Source organism: Pristiophorus japonicus, chromosome 7 (assembly GCF_044704955.1).
Source record: "Pristiophorus japonicus isolate sPriJap1 chromosome 7, sPriJap1.hap1, whole genome shotgun sequence".
Lineage (NCBI taxonomy): Eukaryota > Metazoa > Chordata > Chondrichthyes > Pristiophoridae > Pristiophorus > Pristiophorus japonicus.
This window is the reverse complement of record NC_091983.1, coordinates 8,257,536-8,276,248: the sequence shown is the minus strand read 5'-3', so window position 1 is coordinate 8,276,248 and position 18,713 is coordinate 8,257,536. Positions and strand designations below refer to the sequence as shown.

General features: G+C 44.5%; 1 protein-coding gene across 2 annotated transcripts in view; it reads left to right on the top strand.

Moving 5' to 3' along the window:
- Positions 1-17,473, top strand: part of asrgl1 (asparaginase and isoaspartyl peptidase 1) — a 60,711-nt gene extending 43,238 nt beyond the window's left edge. For both annotated transcript variants that reach the window (XM_070884322.1, XM_070884321.1), the window contains exons 8-9: positions 7,031-7,278; positions 17,354-17,473. In XM_070884322.1, the coding sequence (XP_070740423.1) occupies positions 7,031-7,248 (218 nt within the window). In that variant the 3' untranslated portion in view covers positions 7,249-7,278; positions 17,354-17,473. The remainder of the gene's footprint in view (positions 1-7,030; positions 7,279-17,353) is intronic.
- The last annotated feature ends 1,240 nt before the right edge of the window (positions 17,474-18,713 follow it).

Genomic DNA, 18,713 nt, shown 5'->3' with positions numbered 1-18,713 from the left:
GACCTATAATCTATGCTATGAGGATGGCAGAAGTTCTGTAGTTGTTCCATTTAGTTCCTGCAGAGGGCAGTCAAAGCTCTTTTGCAGTGGAAGGAACGAGCAGTCACGTGTGCTCTTTCACTAATGGGGATCTTGCTTTGCCACACTTTTTAAGGACAGAAAACTGCGGAGTGCTGCTGCGATTTTCCGTTACGCACAACAGCTTTTAAAACGATCATTTGATAAGTTGGCCGGTGCTGAAACCAACTGCGGCAGCGATTTAAAAAAAAAAATCAAATTAAATGTGGAATGTGTGACCTGCACCTCACACTCTGTATGTGGAACACAAGTCAAGGCTGAGGTGCCATGAGAATAAACCCCATACTGAGCATTCGATGTTAGCTGATTAACCGGTTGTGCCACAACACTGCCTGTCGCTAGGAATTTTCCAAACGATCACCTGCATGATATCATTGGCGAGCGGGGCTCCCACTGTCTGCCTGATTTTGTAAAATCGGCTCGAGTATCTCCTCTTTTATTTGGGGCACCCATCTAAGCACTGATCTCTGAACGTTTGGACCTGAGCCGACTCCCCTGTTTTCCTGCTGGATTCTCCTTGTAGGTGTCACTCACATTCTGCAGCTTTTCCCTTCCATTTTGGAGCCACATCTAACTTATCTCTTTCAGATTCCAGGCCGCTCCAAATGCTTGTCGCTGTTCAGTAAACATCCTCTCCTACTTTGAGCAAAGGGAGGTTTAATTACAGCAAGTTAAAAATAACAATGATATAATGTTGTTTATCTTTTGGAATACTTCCATGCCAAGCTTTTGAGAAAAAGAGCAAGAAGGGATTCTAATATTTCACTAAATTCCTAACGAAAAGTATTGTGGTACAACCGGTTAATCAACACAACGTCAAATTGTCAGTATGGGGCCTATTTTCTCAGCACCTCAGCTCTGACCTGTGTTCCATATGTAGAGCGTGGGGCGCAGGCAAAAAGATTCCACATTTAATTTGATTTTTATTGCTGCTGCAGTTGGTTTCCGCTCCGACTCACTTTATTAAATGATCTTTTTAAAAGCCACGTGAAGGCAACTTGAAGCGACAATGAAAAGTGTTCTTTGACCTTCAGGCAATGTCGATCATTGTTGCTCTTGTTTGTTGGTTAAATATTAATCCTGTCGTTGGTTATTTGAAAGAACTCTGTTTTCATGAAACAAAGTCAGAGACTTGCATTGGTTTTATTTGAGATTTTCAAAAACGCCAATCTGTCGTTTCTTCAGTTACTTCTGACTCCCAGTTCATCTTCCCTTCGTCTTGGAACTTTATTCATGTTGATCCTGTCCCTCTTAGACGTCCCGCTATTTTTGCTCTCACTTCTGTGCACTGCAAAGCTACGGACGTTGCTGTCAGCTCTGAAGTTTTCCATTAACCTTGACAATTCTGGGCAAATCCATGACTGCCGGGGTGGTTTTCAGGATGGCCATTCCACTCATGGTCTCTTTTTATTTTCTCTATTTGTTCCCGGGATGTGAGCAATGCTGCAGAAAGCCACATTTATTGCCCATCCCTAGTTGCCCTGAGAAGGTGTTGATGGGCCTTCTCATTGAACTGCTACAGCCCGTGTGGTGATAGCGTTAGAAAGAAAGACTTGCCTTTATATAGCGACTTTCACGTCCACCGGACGTCCCAAAGTGCTTTACAGCCATTGAAGTACTTTTGGAGTGTAGTCATTGTTGTAAGGTGGGAAACGCAGCAGCCAACTTGCACTCGGGCTTGAGAACCACCCATCACCCAAAGTACCCAGTCTCTGCTAAGAGGCAGCTAGTTCAGGTGAATCGGTCTTCAACAGCACAGCCAGGATGTTGCCGGGGCTCATATTCTTCACTGTGTCCAGCACACTCAGCCACATCTTAATGTCACCTGGAGGGAACCAAATTGGCTGGACACTGACATTTATTATAGTGAGGCCTTGTGTTTTGCACCTCCTGTAACCTCTTGAACATTGACAATTCACTTGTCATTGCTTTGGGCAACTTTAGAGCCTTTGACAGAATCTGGCACCGTACAATTCAAACTACAATAATATGATGTTCCAACAACATGATGCTTTATTGGTGTCCTGTGCTGTTGGTGATGGCTCAATTTCGCATTCTATGTGCATGGTTGATGGGCTCCCAAAGCTCCCTTTTCTGTGCTGCTCCTTATCAGTGATAATCTCCACTTGGCACAACCCTATCCACCATTGTAAGACAGTTCCATGCTATATTCTACATTCGTTCATATTGCCTGCCCTCATATCCTTCATTTTTCCAGCAGTGCAATGGATGGCTCACTAAATTTCAATCTCCCCACCCCCCGCCCTCAAAAAATGGCACAATGAAAATCTTGTTTATTTCAATTCTTCAAAGAGTTTCTTAATGTCTTTCTCAAGTCTAATCAACTTCTTATCTTTGGCTCAGTTCTTAGCCATTTTTAAGAAAGCGTGCACTGTTCCTACGCAGACCATTCCTTTTAATATTTGGCTCTATACCCATTGTTCTTAAACAGTTTTAATCATGCAAAGGGCTAGATGACCGGTTTCCCCAAGCAGATTGAGTCTCCTATGGACAGGAACCTGTGACTTTATTCTCTGCCATATTTAGATTAGTGAAGCCCGGTTTTATCAATGAACCCTGAGTATAGCCCATTGGTTGCTGGAGGATGTCCAGGAAGGCCATTACGTCTCTGATCACCTTGTTGGTGAAAAATGCCATCCCGCTAGACCACTTTGTATCAGATAAGCCACTTTAAGGATTGATTTACAAGTAAAATGGGAGGTAGGAACGAAAGGCACAACACAATCATCAAATGCGCAGTACCTACAAACTGGATTGGCTGTTTTAAAATAGTCCGTAGTCTTTCTTGCTCCTCTCAGAAACCTCTTGGAAAGACACCAGGGGCCAATTTTAACTTCAACAGTGGCATAAAACAAGCCATATCAGATTGACTGCCCGTTATACAACCCGTCAGATTCTTCTTTACAATGAAGTGAATGAAATGGCAAATTAGACTGGGTGAATAATGGTCGGCTGATCCGATAGCGCCCATTTCATGTCATTGGCGAAAGTTACATTGACTCCCAGACTCTGGTGGTGTGTACACAAGCTCAGCTTACAGAACTCGAGCCAACCCCCTCCCGTGCAATAGCACAATGAATAGAAAACTGCAAAAAGGTTCTCGGTTCTAAAGCATGTTTTTCCAGTTGAGGTTCATGCCTATTCCTGGTTTCAGTAATCTTGCTCCAAGACAGTGATGCTAACTTTACAGCGGATCACCTTTTGCAAAGTCATGACGGGAATGAACAGCCATAATGTGTGGAGCAATTAGTTGACAGACGTTGAGCCGCCCACTCCTGCTAGGCCGAGAACACTTGTCTGGGTTGCTGATCACAAAATGAGCATCTAAACTACCCTGGGGCTGAAATTTCTCCGGAACTCTGGTGGCTGATCCCCGCTGAATTTCAGCCCCTCCTCCCTTTTTCCTGAAAAGATAGTGTTTAGCTTGACTAATTATCAAAGCTTCCTGTTCCTCTCATATCAACAAACCATCTCCCAGGAGACATTACAGTTTTTTTTTCAGTGAAGTGCTTAAAGCCCATTTTCAGGCTATCCCAACTTTACATTGATACTTAGGCAAGATGTATATTTCTGAATGGGCACAAGAATCTGCCCTGGATGTTGCGCCATTGGTTGTATCTCTGGCAAAATGGAACATGTGCATTTCACAGAGATCCACCCCCAACCCCATGCCTTCGGGGTCATTTCTGAGGGACAGAGTGACTGAGCATTAGGACAGACGTGAGCTGATCTGAGAGAGGACTTGTAAAGCGTAAGTCATGTTGAACTAACCTAGTTGAACTTTTTGAGGTGGTAACTAACGTGGTGAATAAGGGAGCATCTATAGATGGTATTTATATGGAATTCCAGAAGGCATTCAATAAGGTTCCACATAAGAGACTGTTAACAAAAGTGAGAGTGCATGGAATTGGAGGCCATCTATTGACATGTGAACAGGAGGAGGCCGTTCAGCTCCTCGTGCCTATTCCGCCATTCAGTTAGATTATGACTGATCTGTGTCTTAACTCCATCTACCCGCCTTGGTTCCGTAACCCAAAATACCCTTGCTGAAGAAAAATCGAGTCATCTCAAATCTTAAATTTTCAATTGATTGAGCCTCAACTGCTTTTTGGGGGAGTGAGTTTCAGATTTCCACTACCCTTTGTGTGAAGAAGTGCTTCCTGACATCACCCCTGAGCGGCCTAGTTTTAAAGTTATGCCAATTTGTTCTGGACTCCAACAGAGGAAATGGTTTCTCTCCATCGACTGCATCAACTCCTTCAATCATCTTAAACACCTCGATCAGATCACCCTTTAATCTTCCATACTCAAAGGTACACAAGCCTAGTCTATGCAACCTGTCCTCATAATTTAACCCTTTTAGCCCTGGTACCATCCTGGTGAATCTGCGCTGAATCCCCTCCAAGGTTCTTCCTGAGGTGCGGTCCCCAGAACTGAACACAGTACTGCAGCTGAGGTCTAACCAGCGCTTTATACATCAGCAGGCCGGGGCCATTGGAGGGAGCAGCGTGCGGTGGCCCGGCCCGGCAATCGGCGCAGTCAAAGCCTGCAAGACCATCAACAGGCCGGGGCCATTGGAGGGAGCAGTGTGCGGCGGCATACCACTGCAGGAGAGCGACGGCTGCGAAGCCAGGCACAGCAGGCGGGGCGTAGGAGCGGCAAGAGTTTGTAGAGGGAAGTGATCGGGGACCCAGGACAGGCGTGAGGCGAGGGCCCTGGGGCAGCATGGGCCAGCCCACACTGCGATATGTATATGCGCTCGGTCCGTGCAGCAGAGCTGGTCTCCAGTCGTCTTGGGTAATCCTTGCCACTGGACCTAGCTCTGTCGAGCCCATGTGGTGGCTGGTGTACAACGGCCACCACACGATAAAAAAATCCACGCACAGGTATCTTCCACCCTTCAGGATGTAGTTCGGGACCTCAAGTATTAGGTCCTTCATTGAAATACCTGTGAACTCATCCCTTTTTGGCGTGGAAGCAAGTCATCCTCGCTTCGAGGGACTGCCTGTGATTTTCATACATCTGTAACGTAATTTCCACCCCTTGAAGTCTCAGGTGAAGAATGGCCACCTGGGCAGCAAATGGAGAGCGACAAGGGCCCATAGAACCAGTAACCCTCAGAGGAATGATAGCCTTCAGAGGGACAGGGTAGTGAGAAAATGTGTTTTTAAAAAAGAAACATTGATTTGGGAAATGCGAGCTGCGCAGTCATTCTTCAGTTTGGTGCAACTTGAATGGTTTGTGTACAATGTCATTCCAGGGTGGTTAATTATTATGCCATCTTTCATTTATGATGAGGTCTTGCCCTACTCAGGTGAGCCTGTGTTTAACAATCTTTCTTTTATGTGCTGCTTGCTACTAATTAGAGGAAAGGGTTTGGTTTTATTATTATTACACCATTGAGTTAACTCACATTCCAGGGGATTGTGTTTTATGTATGAAAAAACTGTCCCCCCACACCAAAACCATGGCAAGTTTTGGTCATTTGTTTTTTTTTAACCTTTAGACTACCAACAGGTCAAGGGGAGCTTTTAGTCACAAACTGTGACACTGAAAATAATATAGTAATAAAGTTACTTGGGCACATAATATTACTGTGATATTAATCCTGAACTATTAAATTATTGCTATGTTATTACTACACCAGCGAACTATCGACCAGTTAGTTTTACGTCGATGGTAGAAAATATATTGGAATCTTCACTCAAAGAGAAAAACATCTAGAAACTGAAAATATAATAAGGACAGTCAACACGGATTTCAAAAGGGAAGGCCATGCTTGACCAACCTTATTAAATTCTTTGAAGTAAAAGAGATAGTAGACAAGGGTAATGCAGTGGATGTAGTATATGTGTGTCATGTATCTTACATTATTATATATAACTGTATCCTAACATGCTATACATGACTGTAATAAGATATGACCTGTAACCACCAGCATACCTTACCACCAGGGTGCACTTGCAAGAGTCAGGTATATAAGGGCAGGTCTCAGGCAAGTGCAGCATTCCAGAGCTGTGAAATAAAGGTGCAGGTCCAGAGTGACCTTGACTTCATTACATGCCTCGTGTGAATCTGTACTGAGGGGACAGGACTTTACAATATGTACTTTCAAAAGGCCTTGGATCGCAGACTCAAGACTAAGTCAGGGGAACAAGTAGCAGATTGGATAGCAAACTAGCTACAAAAAGAGATGGAGTTAAAGGTCGTTACTCAGACTGGCGGAATGTGCTGGTCCACAGGGTTTAGTGCTGAGACCACTGTTGCTCACAATTCACAAACAATTTGTACTTGGGAATCACAAGTACAATTTCAAAATGACACCAAATTGCGGGGTACAGTTAACACTGAAGAAGACTGCGACAAAATACAAGAAGACATTGCAGTATAGGCCTGTAAATGTCAAAAGAACTTCAATATAGAGAAGTGTGAGGTGATGCATTTTAGTAGGAAGCATAAGGACTTACTAACAGACATTTTATGGGATTTTATAGGGTAGAGGTAGAAAGGATGTTTTCACTGACGGGGAGGTCCAAAGCTAGATGCCATCAATATAAGACAGTCACTAATAAATCCAATAATGAGTTCAGGAGAAACTTCTTTACACAGAGAGTGTTTAGAATGTGGAACTCGCTATCACAAGGAGTAGTTGAGGTGAATACCATTGATGCCTTTAAGGGGAAGCTAGATAAACACATGAGAGAGAAAGAAATAGAAGGATTTGCTGATGGGGTGAGATGAAGAGGGATGGGAGGAGGCTCAAGTGGAGTGTAATCACCGGCGTGGACCAGTTGAGCCGAATGGGCTGTTTATGTGAGCTAAAATTTTATGTGCACTGTTCGTATTCTGTCCAAAAAAAAAGAAAATGTACGTGTGAGTTGGGGTGAAATATAACCTTTGTGTCTTTTATCTATAATCCCCCCTCCCACAGGCATGTCTCCAGCAGAGGCTGCTGACACTGGCCTTCAGAGCATGTGGACCAGATTACAGAGTCATGGTGGAGTAATCGTCGTTAACAATGCTGGGGACTGGGGAGCCAAGTTCACCTCTGAAAATATGCCGTGGGCTGCAGCAACGGGTGACGTGCTCTTTTATGGTGTGGCGGTGGGAGATGTCCGTACGTCTGGCACTGCAGATATTCCCCAGTAAAGTCAGCACAGAGGAAGAAGCGACTCCCAGGTATTTATTCCTAGTCTTCTCTTTCTATCGGATCATCGATGAGTATCCTCATTTATCAAATATCGCTGGAAGAGATATTGATGAAATTCATCCTCACTTACAGTCAATCCTTTCAGTCTTGCAGAGTAGGAAGGTGCCTGGTGTGATCCTTGATCTGTGCTGAGCAATCTGATGGTAGCCAAGGCAACAATAAGGACACAACAATTGGCCTCAATGACCCTGAGCAAGTGACAAGTGGAAATCAGTCAGGCTTCTCTCTTCTGATCACCATCCAGTGATCTCCCTCTGCCCCTTGCTGTGTGTGAATGTCAGGATTAGACTCAGCTTTGATCCCTTGCATAGTCGAATAGCTTGTTGTCATTCAGTGCCGAGGATCACACAGGAACAGACACCTAAGTGAGGCAGTGCAAGGCAACTGTTGTCTGTGGAACACGAGTCAGCATCTTCAGGAGCTCAATAAAATATTGGACAAAAGAAAATGGCTACTTCAACTCGATTCTCAGTGGTAACGTTTGCTGAGTCAGAAGGTCCTGGGCTCAAGTCCCACTATCGAATTGAGCACATCATCTAAGCTGATGCTTCATTACAGTACTGAAGGAATGCTGCATTATCGGAGGTGCCATCTTTTGGATGAAGCATTAAACAAGAAATTCCGGCCTCCTCAGGTCTGTACAGAGTGTGTACGGACCCGGGAAGGCATCACAAAAGCCAGTTTTCAGCACACAATGCACATGCGCTGAAAACCGGCTTTTCCAATCTGTCAAGTTTCTAGCTTGACAGATCGCACGCATCTCGGGAGTGAGGACATTTACAAGGGCAAGATTGTGGTATTTACCTATATCTTGCTTAGCAAATGTCCTGAAAACTCTTGTGCCTGATAAAAGCAGGTGCATAGCCTACTGTTACATGCGTAAGAGTTTTAAAACACGCAAAAACATAAAATAAAATGTTTAAAAACACATCTAATTGCTAAAAAATCCTCTCCATTACGGTAAGTTTATTTTAAACCATAATTTAAACTTTTTTTAAAATCGGGAAAATATTTTTTTTCTATAGACATAAATAACTTTAATTTAAATTAATGTTAAATATGTGGTGTATTTTTTTCTATTTTTATTAGTGTTTTGGGTGTTTGGGGGCTGTTTCTCATTCATAATTATGGGAACTCCCACTTACGGAGTTCCCATTACTATGAATGAGAAAACACTTTACCTGGATTGGCTGCCCAGAGCCATGTGACTGCAGCTCCAGCCCTGCGCACGTCCTGACGTGCACGCGCTGCGACGCGCAGTCAGTGGAGGCCTCAGGACCGGGATCTCTCGTGGGCACAGCAGCTTCAGCTAAGTGCGCTTCTTTTTTGCCTTTTTTAGCCGATCGCCCGCAGGAAGCAGCTGACCGGGATTTCCAGGCCATTAAGTATTAAGCATTAAACCTATGGCCCGCTCAAGTAAAAGACTTCATTGCACTCATTGAAAAGGAGCAGGGAGACTTCTCAGTGTCCACGGCCACATTGATCCCTTAGCCAAAGTCAGCAAAGCAGATTAACACTCTCTTGAGCTGTTTGTAGGATCTTGATGTGCACAAATTGGCAGCTGTGTTTTGCAGACATAACAACAGTGACTACACTTCAAAAATAATTAAATAGCTGGAAAGATATTTTGGGACATCCTAAAGATGTGATATGGCACTACGCTACACCACAAAATTCCCCTCCTTTCAGCATTCTGAAGGGACTGCTCCCTCCGTGACACCCTGGTCTATTCCACAGTCACCCCCAGCAGTCCCCCCCCCTTCCCACGGCACCTTCCCGTGCAAGCGCAGGAGATGCAACACCTGCCCGTTTACCTCCTCCCGTCTCACTGTCCAGGGCCCCAAATACTCCTTCCAGGTGAAACAGCGATTTACTTGTACTTCTTGCAATTTAATATACTGTATTCGCTGCTCATGATGCGGTCTCCTCTACATTGGGGAGACCAAACGCAGATTGGGTGACCGCTTTGCGGAGCACCTCAGTTCAATCCGCAATGGTGACCCCGAGCTTCCGGTCGCCTGTCACTTTAATTCTCAACTCCACCCCCACTCTGACCTCTCTGTCTTCGGCCTCCGACAATGTTCCAATTAAGCTCAACGTAAGTTCGAGGAACAGCACCTCATCTTTCGATTAATCACTTTACAGCTTTCTGGACTCAACATCAAGGTCAACAATTTCAGACCACAACCACTGCTCCCATTTTTTCGGACAGCAGCTGTTGGTAGTTTCTGCTTTCGCCATTTACACCTCCTCTAGACCCATCTTTTGCTTCCTTATTTGTTCCATTCCCATCTCTTTTGCCTTGCACCATCATCTCTTTTGTCATTTCATCTCTCCTGCCTTCCATCCTATCATATCCACCTAAAATGTTAACTCTGTTTCTCTCTCCTGACCTGCCAAGTATTGCCAGCATTTTCTTTTTCATTACACTAGAGCACGAGTGGAATTTTGCATTTTACCCCCCCATATCAAAGTTCTTTTGTATTGACTGGTGTCAGTTGTGACTCAGTGGGTAGCACTCTCCCCTCTGACTCAGAAGGTTGTGGGTTCAAGTCCCACTCTCGGAACTTGAGCACAAAATCTAGCTGACACTCCAATGCAGTTCTGAAGGTGTGCTGCCTGTTGGAGGTGCCGCCTTTCGGATGAAACATTAAACCGAGGCCCTGTCTGCTCTCTCGGGTGGACGTAAAAGATTCCATGCACTATTTTGAAGAGGAGCAAGAAACTTCTCCCTGTTCTGGCCAATATTTATCCCTCAACATCACTAAAGCAAATGATCTGGTCATTATCGCATTGCTGCTTGCGGGAGCTTGCTGTGCGCAAATTGACACCAAATTGGGGCGATAGGAGGACTGCAACAAATTACAGGAGGACATTAATAAACTTGCAGAATGGGCATTTAATTGGCAAATTAATTTCAACAAGATAAATTTGAGGTATTACATTTTGATGGGAAAAATAGAGAGGTCACTTATTACTTGGAGGGTGCAGGTCTAGCTGGGATAGAGGAACAAAGGGATCTTGGAGTACAAATACACAATCACTAAAAGTTGCGACACAGGTTAGCAAGGCCATAAAAAAAGCAAACCAAGAACTAGGGTTTATTTCTAGAGGTGTAAATTGAAAAGTAGGAAAATTATGCTAAACCTGTAACGACCCTTGGTTAGACCACACTTACAGTACTACGTACAGTTCTGGTCGCCATATTATAAAAAGGATATAGAGGCACTGGAAAGGGTGCAGAGAAGATTTACAAGAATGATACCAGAAATGCGAGGTTATACATATCAGGAAAGGATGAACAGGCTGGGTCTCTTTTCTCTTGAAAAATGATGGCTGAGGGGTGACCTAATAGAGATCTTTAAAATGATGAAAGTTTTGATGGAGTGGATACAGAGAAAATGTTTCCACTTGTGGAGAAGAGCATAACTAGAGACCATCAATATAAGATAGTCACCAAGAAATCCAATAGGGAATTCAGAAGAAACTTCTTTACCCAAAGAGTGGTGAGAATGTGAAACTCGCTACCACAGGGAGTGGTTGAAGCAAATATTATAGTTGTGTATATAAGGGGAGGCTAGACAAGCATATGAGGAAGAAGGGAATAAAGGGGTATGCTGATAGATTTAGATGAGGAAAGACTGGAGGACGCTCGAGTGGAGCATAAGCACCGACATGGACTGTTTGGGCCGAATGGCCTGTTTCTGTGCTGTATATCCGATGTAATCCTATGCAAAGTGGCTGCCACATTTCCTAGATTAGAACAGTACTTCAAAAGTACTTAATTGGCTGTAAAGCACTTTAGAAACGTAGAAACATAGAAAATAGGTGCAGGAGTAGGCCATTCGGCCCTTCGAGCTTGCACTGCCATTCAATGAGTTCATGGCTGAACATGCAACTTCAGTACCCCATTCCTGCTTTCTCGCCATACCCCTTGATCCCCCTAGTAGTAAGGACTACATCTAACTCCTTTTTGAATATATTTAGTGAATTGGCCTCAACAACTTTCTGTGGTAGAGAATTCCACAGGTTCACCACTCTCTGGGTGAAGAAGTTTCTCCTCATCTCGGTCCTAAATGGCTTACTCCTTATCCTTAGACTGTGACCCCTGGTCCTGGACTCCCCCAACATTGGGAACATTCTTCTTGCATCTAACCTGTCTAAACCCGTCAGAATTTTAAACGTTTCTATGAGATCCCCTCTCATTCTTCTGAACTCCAGTGAATATAAGCCCAGTTGATCCAGTCTTTCTTGATATGTCAGTCCCGGGAATCAGTCTGGTGAAACTTCGCTGCACTCCCTCAATAGCAAGAATGTCCTTCCTCAAGTTAGGAGACCAAAACTGTACACAATACTCCAGGTGTGGCCTCACCAAGGGCCTGTACAACTGTAGTAACACCTTCCTGCCCCTGTACTCAAATCCCCTCGCTATGAAGGCCAAAATGCCATTTGCTTTCTTAACTGCCTGCTGTACCTGCATGCCAACCTTCAATGACTGATGTACCATGACACCTAGGTCTCGTTGCGCCTCCCCTTTTCCTAATCTGTCACCATTCAGATAATAGTCTGTCTCTCTGTTTTTACCACCAAAGTGGATAACCTCACATTTATCCACATTATACTTCATCTGCCATGCATTTGCCCACTCACCTAACCTATCCAAGTCACTCTGCAGCCTCATAGCATCCTCCTCGCAGCTCACACTGCCACCCAACTTAGTGTCATCCGCAAATTTGGTGATACTACATTTAATCCCCTCGTCTAAATCATTAATGTACAATGTAAACAGTTGGGGCCCCAGCACAGAACCTTGTGGTACCCCACTAGTCACTGCCTGCCATTCTGAAAAGTACCCATTTACTCCTACTCTTTGCTTCCTGTCTGCCAACCAGTTCTCAATCCACGTCAGCACACTACCCCCAATCCCATGTGCTTTAACTTTGCATATTAATCTCTTGTGTGGGACCTTGTCGAAAGCCTTCTGAAAGTCCAAATACACCACATCAACTGGTTCTCCCTTGTCCACTCTACTGGAAACATCCTCAAAAAATTCTAGAAGATTTGTCAAGCATGATTTCCCTTTCACAAATTCATGCTGACTTGGACCTATCATGTCACCTCTTTCCAAATGTGCTGCTATGACATCCTTAATAATTGATTCCATCATTTTACCCACTACCGATGTCAGGCTGACTGGTCTATAATTACCTGTTTTCTCTCTCCCTCCTTTTTTAAAAAGTGGGGTTACATTGGCTACCCTCCACTTGATAGGAACTGATCCAGAGTCTATGGAATGTTGGAAAATGATTGTCAATACATCCGCGTCTTAAAAGGGAAATGCTCCCGGGAGTCTTAAAAGGGCCTCACACCACTGCGGTCCCCACATAAAGACTTTTGGACTTTTGTAAGGCTAGAGCGAGTCTAAGTGTGCTATGTGAATGTAGGATGATGGATTTATGACAAGAAATAATATTTTAATGCTGGGTGGTCACTGTGTTTAAAATAATGGACCCGAATTACGACACGAGTTAATATTTCAATGCTGAATGGTCACAGTGTTTAAATTCAGGGAAGTGGATCCGTGACCAACCTTACCAATGGGCTTATGCGTTTTTTGATTTAGGGGATTCAAGCAACAACTTTTTGACTTGGAGGGTCAGTGATGTTGTGTATTGCTCTGGTACATTAAATGTATGATAAGTACAATTGTGCACCAGAGGGCACTGTGGTGGGAGACCTGAAAGTTCCTGCACGAGGCAGTATAAAAGACTGCCCACCACACCTGTGGAGCACTCTGCAGCTGTTCAATAAAGGACTAAGGTCACAGCAGTTAGATCAACACCAGACCATGTGGAGTCAGTGATTTGTATGTTACATACACGACATGTATCTGTAAAGCATGCCATATGAGGAGCGACTGGATCAACTGGGCTTTTATTCACTGGAGTTTAGAAGGATGAGAGGGGATCTCATAGAAACATATAAGATTCTGACGGGGTTGGACAAGTTAGATGCGGGAAGAATGTTCCTGATGTTGGGGAAGTCCAGAACCAGGAGACATAGTCTTAGGATAAGGGGTAGGCCATTTAGGACTGAGATGAAGAGAAACTTTTTCACTCAAGAGAGTTGTTAACCTGTGGAATTCCCTGCCGCAGAGAGTTGTTGATGCCAGTTCGTTGGATATATTCAAGAGGGAGTTAGATATGGCCCTTATGGTTAAGGGGATCAAGAGGTATGGAGAGAAGGTGGGAAAGGGGTACTGAAGGAATGATCAGCCATGATCTTATTGAATGGTGGTGCAGGCTCGAAGGGCCAAATGGTCTACTCCTGCACCTAGTTTATATGTTTCTATTTCCAAAGCCACCTCCTTAAGTACTCTGGGATGCAGTCCATCAGGCCCTGGGGATTTTTCGGCCTTCAATCCCATCAATTTCCCCAACACAATTTCCCGACTAATAAGGATTTCCCTGAGTTCCTCCTTCTTACTAGACCCTCTGACCCCTTTTATATCCGGAAGGTTGTTTGTGTCCTCCTTAGTGAATACTGAACCAAAGTACTTGTTCAATTGGTCTGCCATTTCTTTGTTCCCCGTTATGACTTCCCCTGATTCTGACTGCAGGGGACCTACGTTTGTCTTTACTAACCTTTTTCTCTTTACATACCTATAGAAACTTTTGCAGTCCGTCTTAATGTTCCCTGCAAGCTTCCTCTCGTACTCTCTTTTCCCTGCCCTAATCAAACCCTTTGTCCTCCTCTGCTGAGTTCTAAATTTCTCCCAGTCCCCAGGTTCACTGCTATTTCTGGCCAATTTGTATGCCACTTCCTTGGCTTTAATACTATCCCTGATTTCCCACGGTTGAGCCACCTTCCCTTTTTTATTTTTACACCAGACAGGGATGTTCAATTGTTGTAGTTCATCCATGCGGTCTGTAAATGTCTGCCATTGCCCATCCACAGTCAACCCCTTAAGTATCATTCGCCAATCTATCCTAGCCAATTCATGCCTCATATCTTCAAAGTTACCCTTCTTTAAGTTCTGGACCATGATCTCTGAATTAACTGGTTCATTCTCCATCCTAATGTAGAATTCACCATATTATGGTCACTCTTCCCCAAGGGGCCTCGCACAACGAGATTGCTAATTAATCCTCTCTCATTACACAACACCCAGTCTAAGATGGCCTCCCCCCTAGTTGGTTCCTCGACATACTGGTCTAGAAAACCATCCCTTATGCACTCCAGGAAATCGTCCTCCACCGTATTGCTTTCAGTTTGGTTAGCCCAATCTATATGCGTATTAAAGTCACCCATGATAACTGCTGCACCTTTATTGCATGCACCCCTAATTTCCTGTTTGATGCCCTCCCCAACATCACTGCTACTGTTTGGAGGTCTGTACACAACTCCCACTGACGTTTTTTGCCCTTTGGTGTTCTGTAGTTCTACCCATATAGATTCCACATCATCCAAGCTAATGTCCTTCCTAACTATTGCATTAATCTCCTCTTTAACCAGCAATGCTACCCCACCTCCTTTTCCTTTTATTCGATCCTTCCTGAATGTTGAATACCCATGGATGTTGAGTTCCCAGCCCTGATCATCCTGGAACCATGTCTCTGTAATCCCAATCACATCATATCCGTTAACATATATTTGCACAGTTAATTCATCCACCTTATTACGGATACTCCTTGCATTAAGACACAAAGCCTTCAGGCTTGTTTTTTTAACATCCTTTGTCCTTTTAGAATTATGATTAGTGTGGCCCTTTTTGTTTCTTGCCTTTGTTTACTCAGCCTTCTACTATTGCTTTTTATCTTTCTACTATCTGTTTCTGACTCCATATTACTTTGCCCTGTCTCGCTGCATAGGTTCCCATCCCCCTGCCATATTAGTTTAAACACTCCCGAACTGCATTAGCAAATGTTACCCCAGGACATCAGTTCCAGTCCTGCCCAAGTGCAGACTGTCCCTTTTGTACAGGTCCCACTTCCCCCAGAACTGGTTCCAATGTCCCAGGAATTTGAATCCCTCCCTTTTGCACCACTGCTCAAGCCACGCATTTATTCTAACTATCCTGCTCCCTCTACTCTGATTAGCACGTGGCACTGGTAGCAATCCAGAGATTACTACCTTTGAGGTCCTACTTTTTAAATTTAACTCCTTGCTCCCTAAATTCAGCCTGGAGGACCTCTTCCCACTTCTTGCCTATATCGTTGGTACCTGCATGTACCACGACAACTGGCTGTTCACCCTCCCTCTCCAGAATGCTCTGCAGCCGCTCCGAGACATCCTTGACCCTTGCACCAGGGAGGCAACATACCATCCTGGAGTCTCGGTTGCGGCTGCAGAAACTCCTATCTATTCCCCTTACAATCGAGTCCCCCAACACTATAGCTCTCCAACTCTTTTTCCCACCTTTCTGTGCAGCAGAACCACCCAGTGTATCTGTTAAAACAGTATATCTGTTTTGGAGGGAGATGACCGCAGGGGACTCCTGCACTACCTTCCTGCTCTTGCCTTGTCTCTTGGTCACCCATTTACTATCTGTCCTAACCCTTACCTGCAGTGTGACCAACTCACTAAATGTGCTATCAACAACATTGTCAGCATCACGCATGCTCCAGAGTGAGTCCATCCGCAGCTCCAGTGCCGTCATACGGTCTGTTAGGAGCTGTAGCTGGACATACTTCCTGCACACATAGTAGTCAGGGACACTGGAAGTGTCCTGATTTCCCACATAGCACAGGAGGAGCATGACACAGGTCCGAGCTCTCCTGCCATGACTTAACCTTTAAATTAATTTACTTTTAAAATTTACTTAAACACCAAACAGCTACTTAGTAGTTCGCTGCCAATTAAACCAATCTAAAAGTCAGTCTAAAAGAGAGTTATACTTACCGTCGAACAGCCAACCACTTACCAGCTTGGCTGTGACGTCATCTCTCGATTTCGCACCCCTCTATCTTTGTCTGCAGCTGGTTGGGCTGGTCTCTAGGCCTCCGTTTCCTACTCTCGCACTCCTTATCAGCTGCTCTAGTGTCAGCACTGGTAGGAAAAACAAGACAAAACAGCACCTGCCATCCCCACTTGCCCGAACTCACCCACTTCCAAACTCACGAATGCCATTCTTTGCTGCTTCTGCACGAGCTGCCTCTTTTTAAACTGTATCTAGGTCAGATGACTCACTACTGGTCAGTTGTTTACAGAACTGGTTTTAACTAGCTGCTAATTGCCTCCTACTGGAGAGTTACTTTGTTTTTCTCTGCCTAAACCTGAAAGATTCTCAACTATTTAACTTTTCCCCTTTAAATTAAACTGCTACTTACTTAGAAGCTACTGGCAATTGCCACTAACAATTTACTCCGGCCTCCAAATGGTTTAAAGAGAATAACCCTTAAAACTCACCCACTTACCAAACTCACGAATGCCATTCTATGCTGCTGGAAAGCTCAAAAGTGGATTCTCTGTGTCCTTGTTGATTGGGCTGGAGCTTTCTCGGGCTGTGAGTGGCTGTGTGAATTTGCACAGTTAGGATGTCCTGAGGTTGTGAAAGGCGCTGTATAAATGCAAGTCTTCTCTTTGTTGAGGCTGCTGTTGACCTGCCACCCAGTCGCTGGCAGTAGGCCAGGAATGGGGACAGGACTGAGAATAATTTCACCTAATTCAGTCTTACCGAGCACCTGATTTTCTCAGACTGGGCTATTCGCCACAGTGTGCCAATCCATATTTGCTGTCACCAACTGAGTGTGGTTGAACTGACTGGCTTCAATTTGGAATAAACCAAGAGAGTGATGACTGCATTAGGATGAGGCGGAGGGGTGTCTATTCAAAGGCCCAGGATGTTGGTAGGGCCATGAGGGAGCCTTGGTGATTTTACAGATGTTATGCAGCATCTTTTGTCTGTCGGGTGGAACTTTGGGCACAATGAAAAATATGAAGTATTCCTCTCCACAGCCTCTGTGCTGTGATTCTGGAGTTCCACCTGTGCAGATGGGCGGGGATGTACTGCTCATTTTAATTTGCCATTTTACTTTGTTACAGGTTGAGGTTCACAAATGGAACCTAATCATCGTTTCTTTCCAGAGGCTCCCTGCCAGGCTTTATTCACTGTGCTTTACTTTTGATGGACACGTGGAAATAAAGATTCTGTATACCTCAAAAGTGGATTCTCTGTGTCTTTGTTGATTGGGCTGGAGCTTTCTTGGGCTGTGAGTGGCTGTGTGAGTTTGTACAGTTAGAAAGTGTTTTGTTACCAAGTTGTCTCTGAAATAATGCTGTGGCTCAGTGGGCAGCACTCTCGCTGTTGGGTCATAAGGTTGTGGGTTCAAATCCCACTTCAGGAATTTGAGCACATAAAAAACCTAAGCTGACACTCCAGTGCAATGCCAAGGGAGTGCTGAACTATCGGAGGTGCCATCTTTTGGATGAGACATTAAACCGAGGCCCCATCTACTCTCTCAGGTGGACATAAAAGATCCCGTGGCACTATTTCAAAGAAGAGCAGGGGAGTTATTCTCAGTGTCCTGGCCAATATTTATCCTTCAATCAACATCACTAATAAACAGATTATCTGGTCATTGCTGTTTGTGGGAGCGTGCGGTGTGCAAATTGGCTGCTGCGTTTCCCACATTACAACAATGACTACACTCCAAAAGTACTTCATTGGCTGTAAAGCGCTTTGAGACGTCCGGTGATTATATCATCGAATCTATGGGCTAGACTTTCCCGAGAGCCCCTCAACACCCGATTGCCCGCTCAGAAAAACCGCGAACGTTTGGTAAGTAACGCTGGTGAAAATTTACACTTACGTTAAAACTAATTAAAACTAATCGCCCGGCGAGAAAATGGGCCTTGCACCTTTATTCTCGGCGGTTAAGGGGAAACTAAGTAAAACAGGCGGCTTTTAAAAAATTTAGTCCGAGGCTGTGGCTGGGCCTAGGGAAGGGGGGAAACTTTTTTTAAATTTCACAAAAAAAATATAAAAACATACAAAGCATTCCCAAGACACTTTTACGCCTAATCGGCATTTAAAAATTAAAAATAAATAAATAAATAAATAACCTTTAACTTACCTTTCTTGCCTACCACACTGTTTAAGCAGCTTTCACAGGGCGGTTCCTTCGGTGATCTGGACGGGCTTCCGTTGAGGCCAAACTTACGCCCTGGCGATTTTCTCGGCGGTGCACGTCGGTGGTTTGGCCCCGGCGGGCGTTTTCAGATTTGGGTAATAACATTAAAAAAATAACAGGGAAACTTTCGCCGAGCGGAGAAAGAGCTGTACCGCCGAGAAAATCGCCGAGTACCCGCCGAAAATGATGGAAACGTTTAGCCTATATAAGTTTACAGCACGGAAGGAGGCCATTTAGGCCCATCGTGCATGTGCTGGCCGACAAAGAGCTAT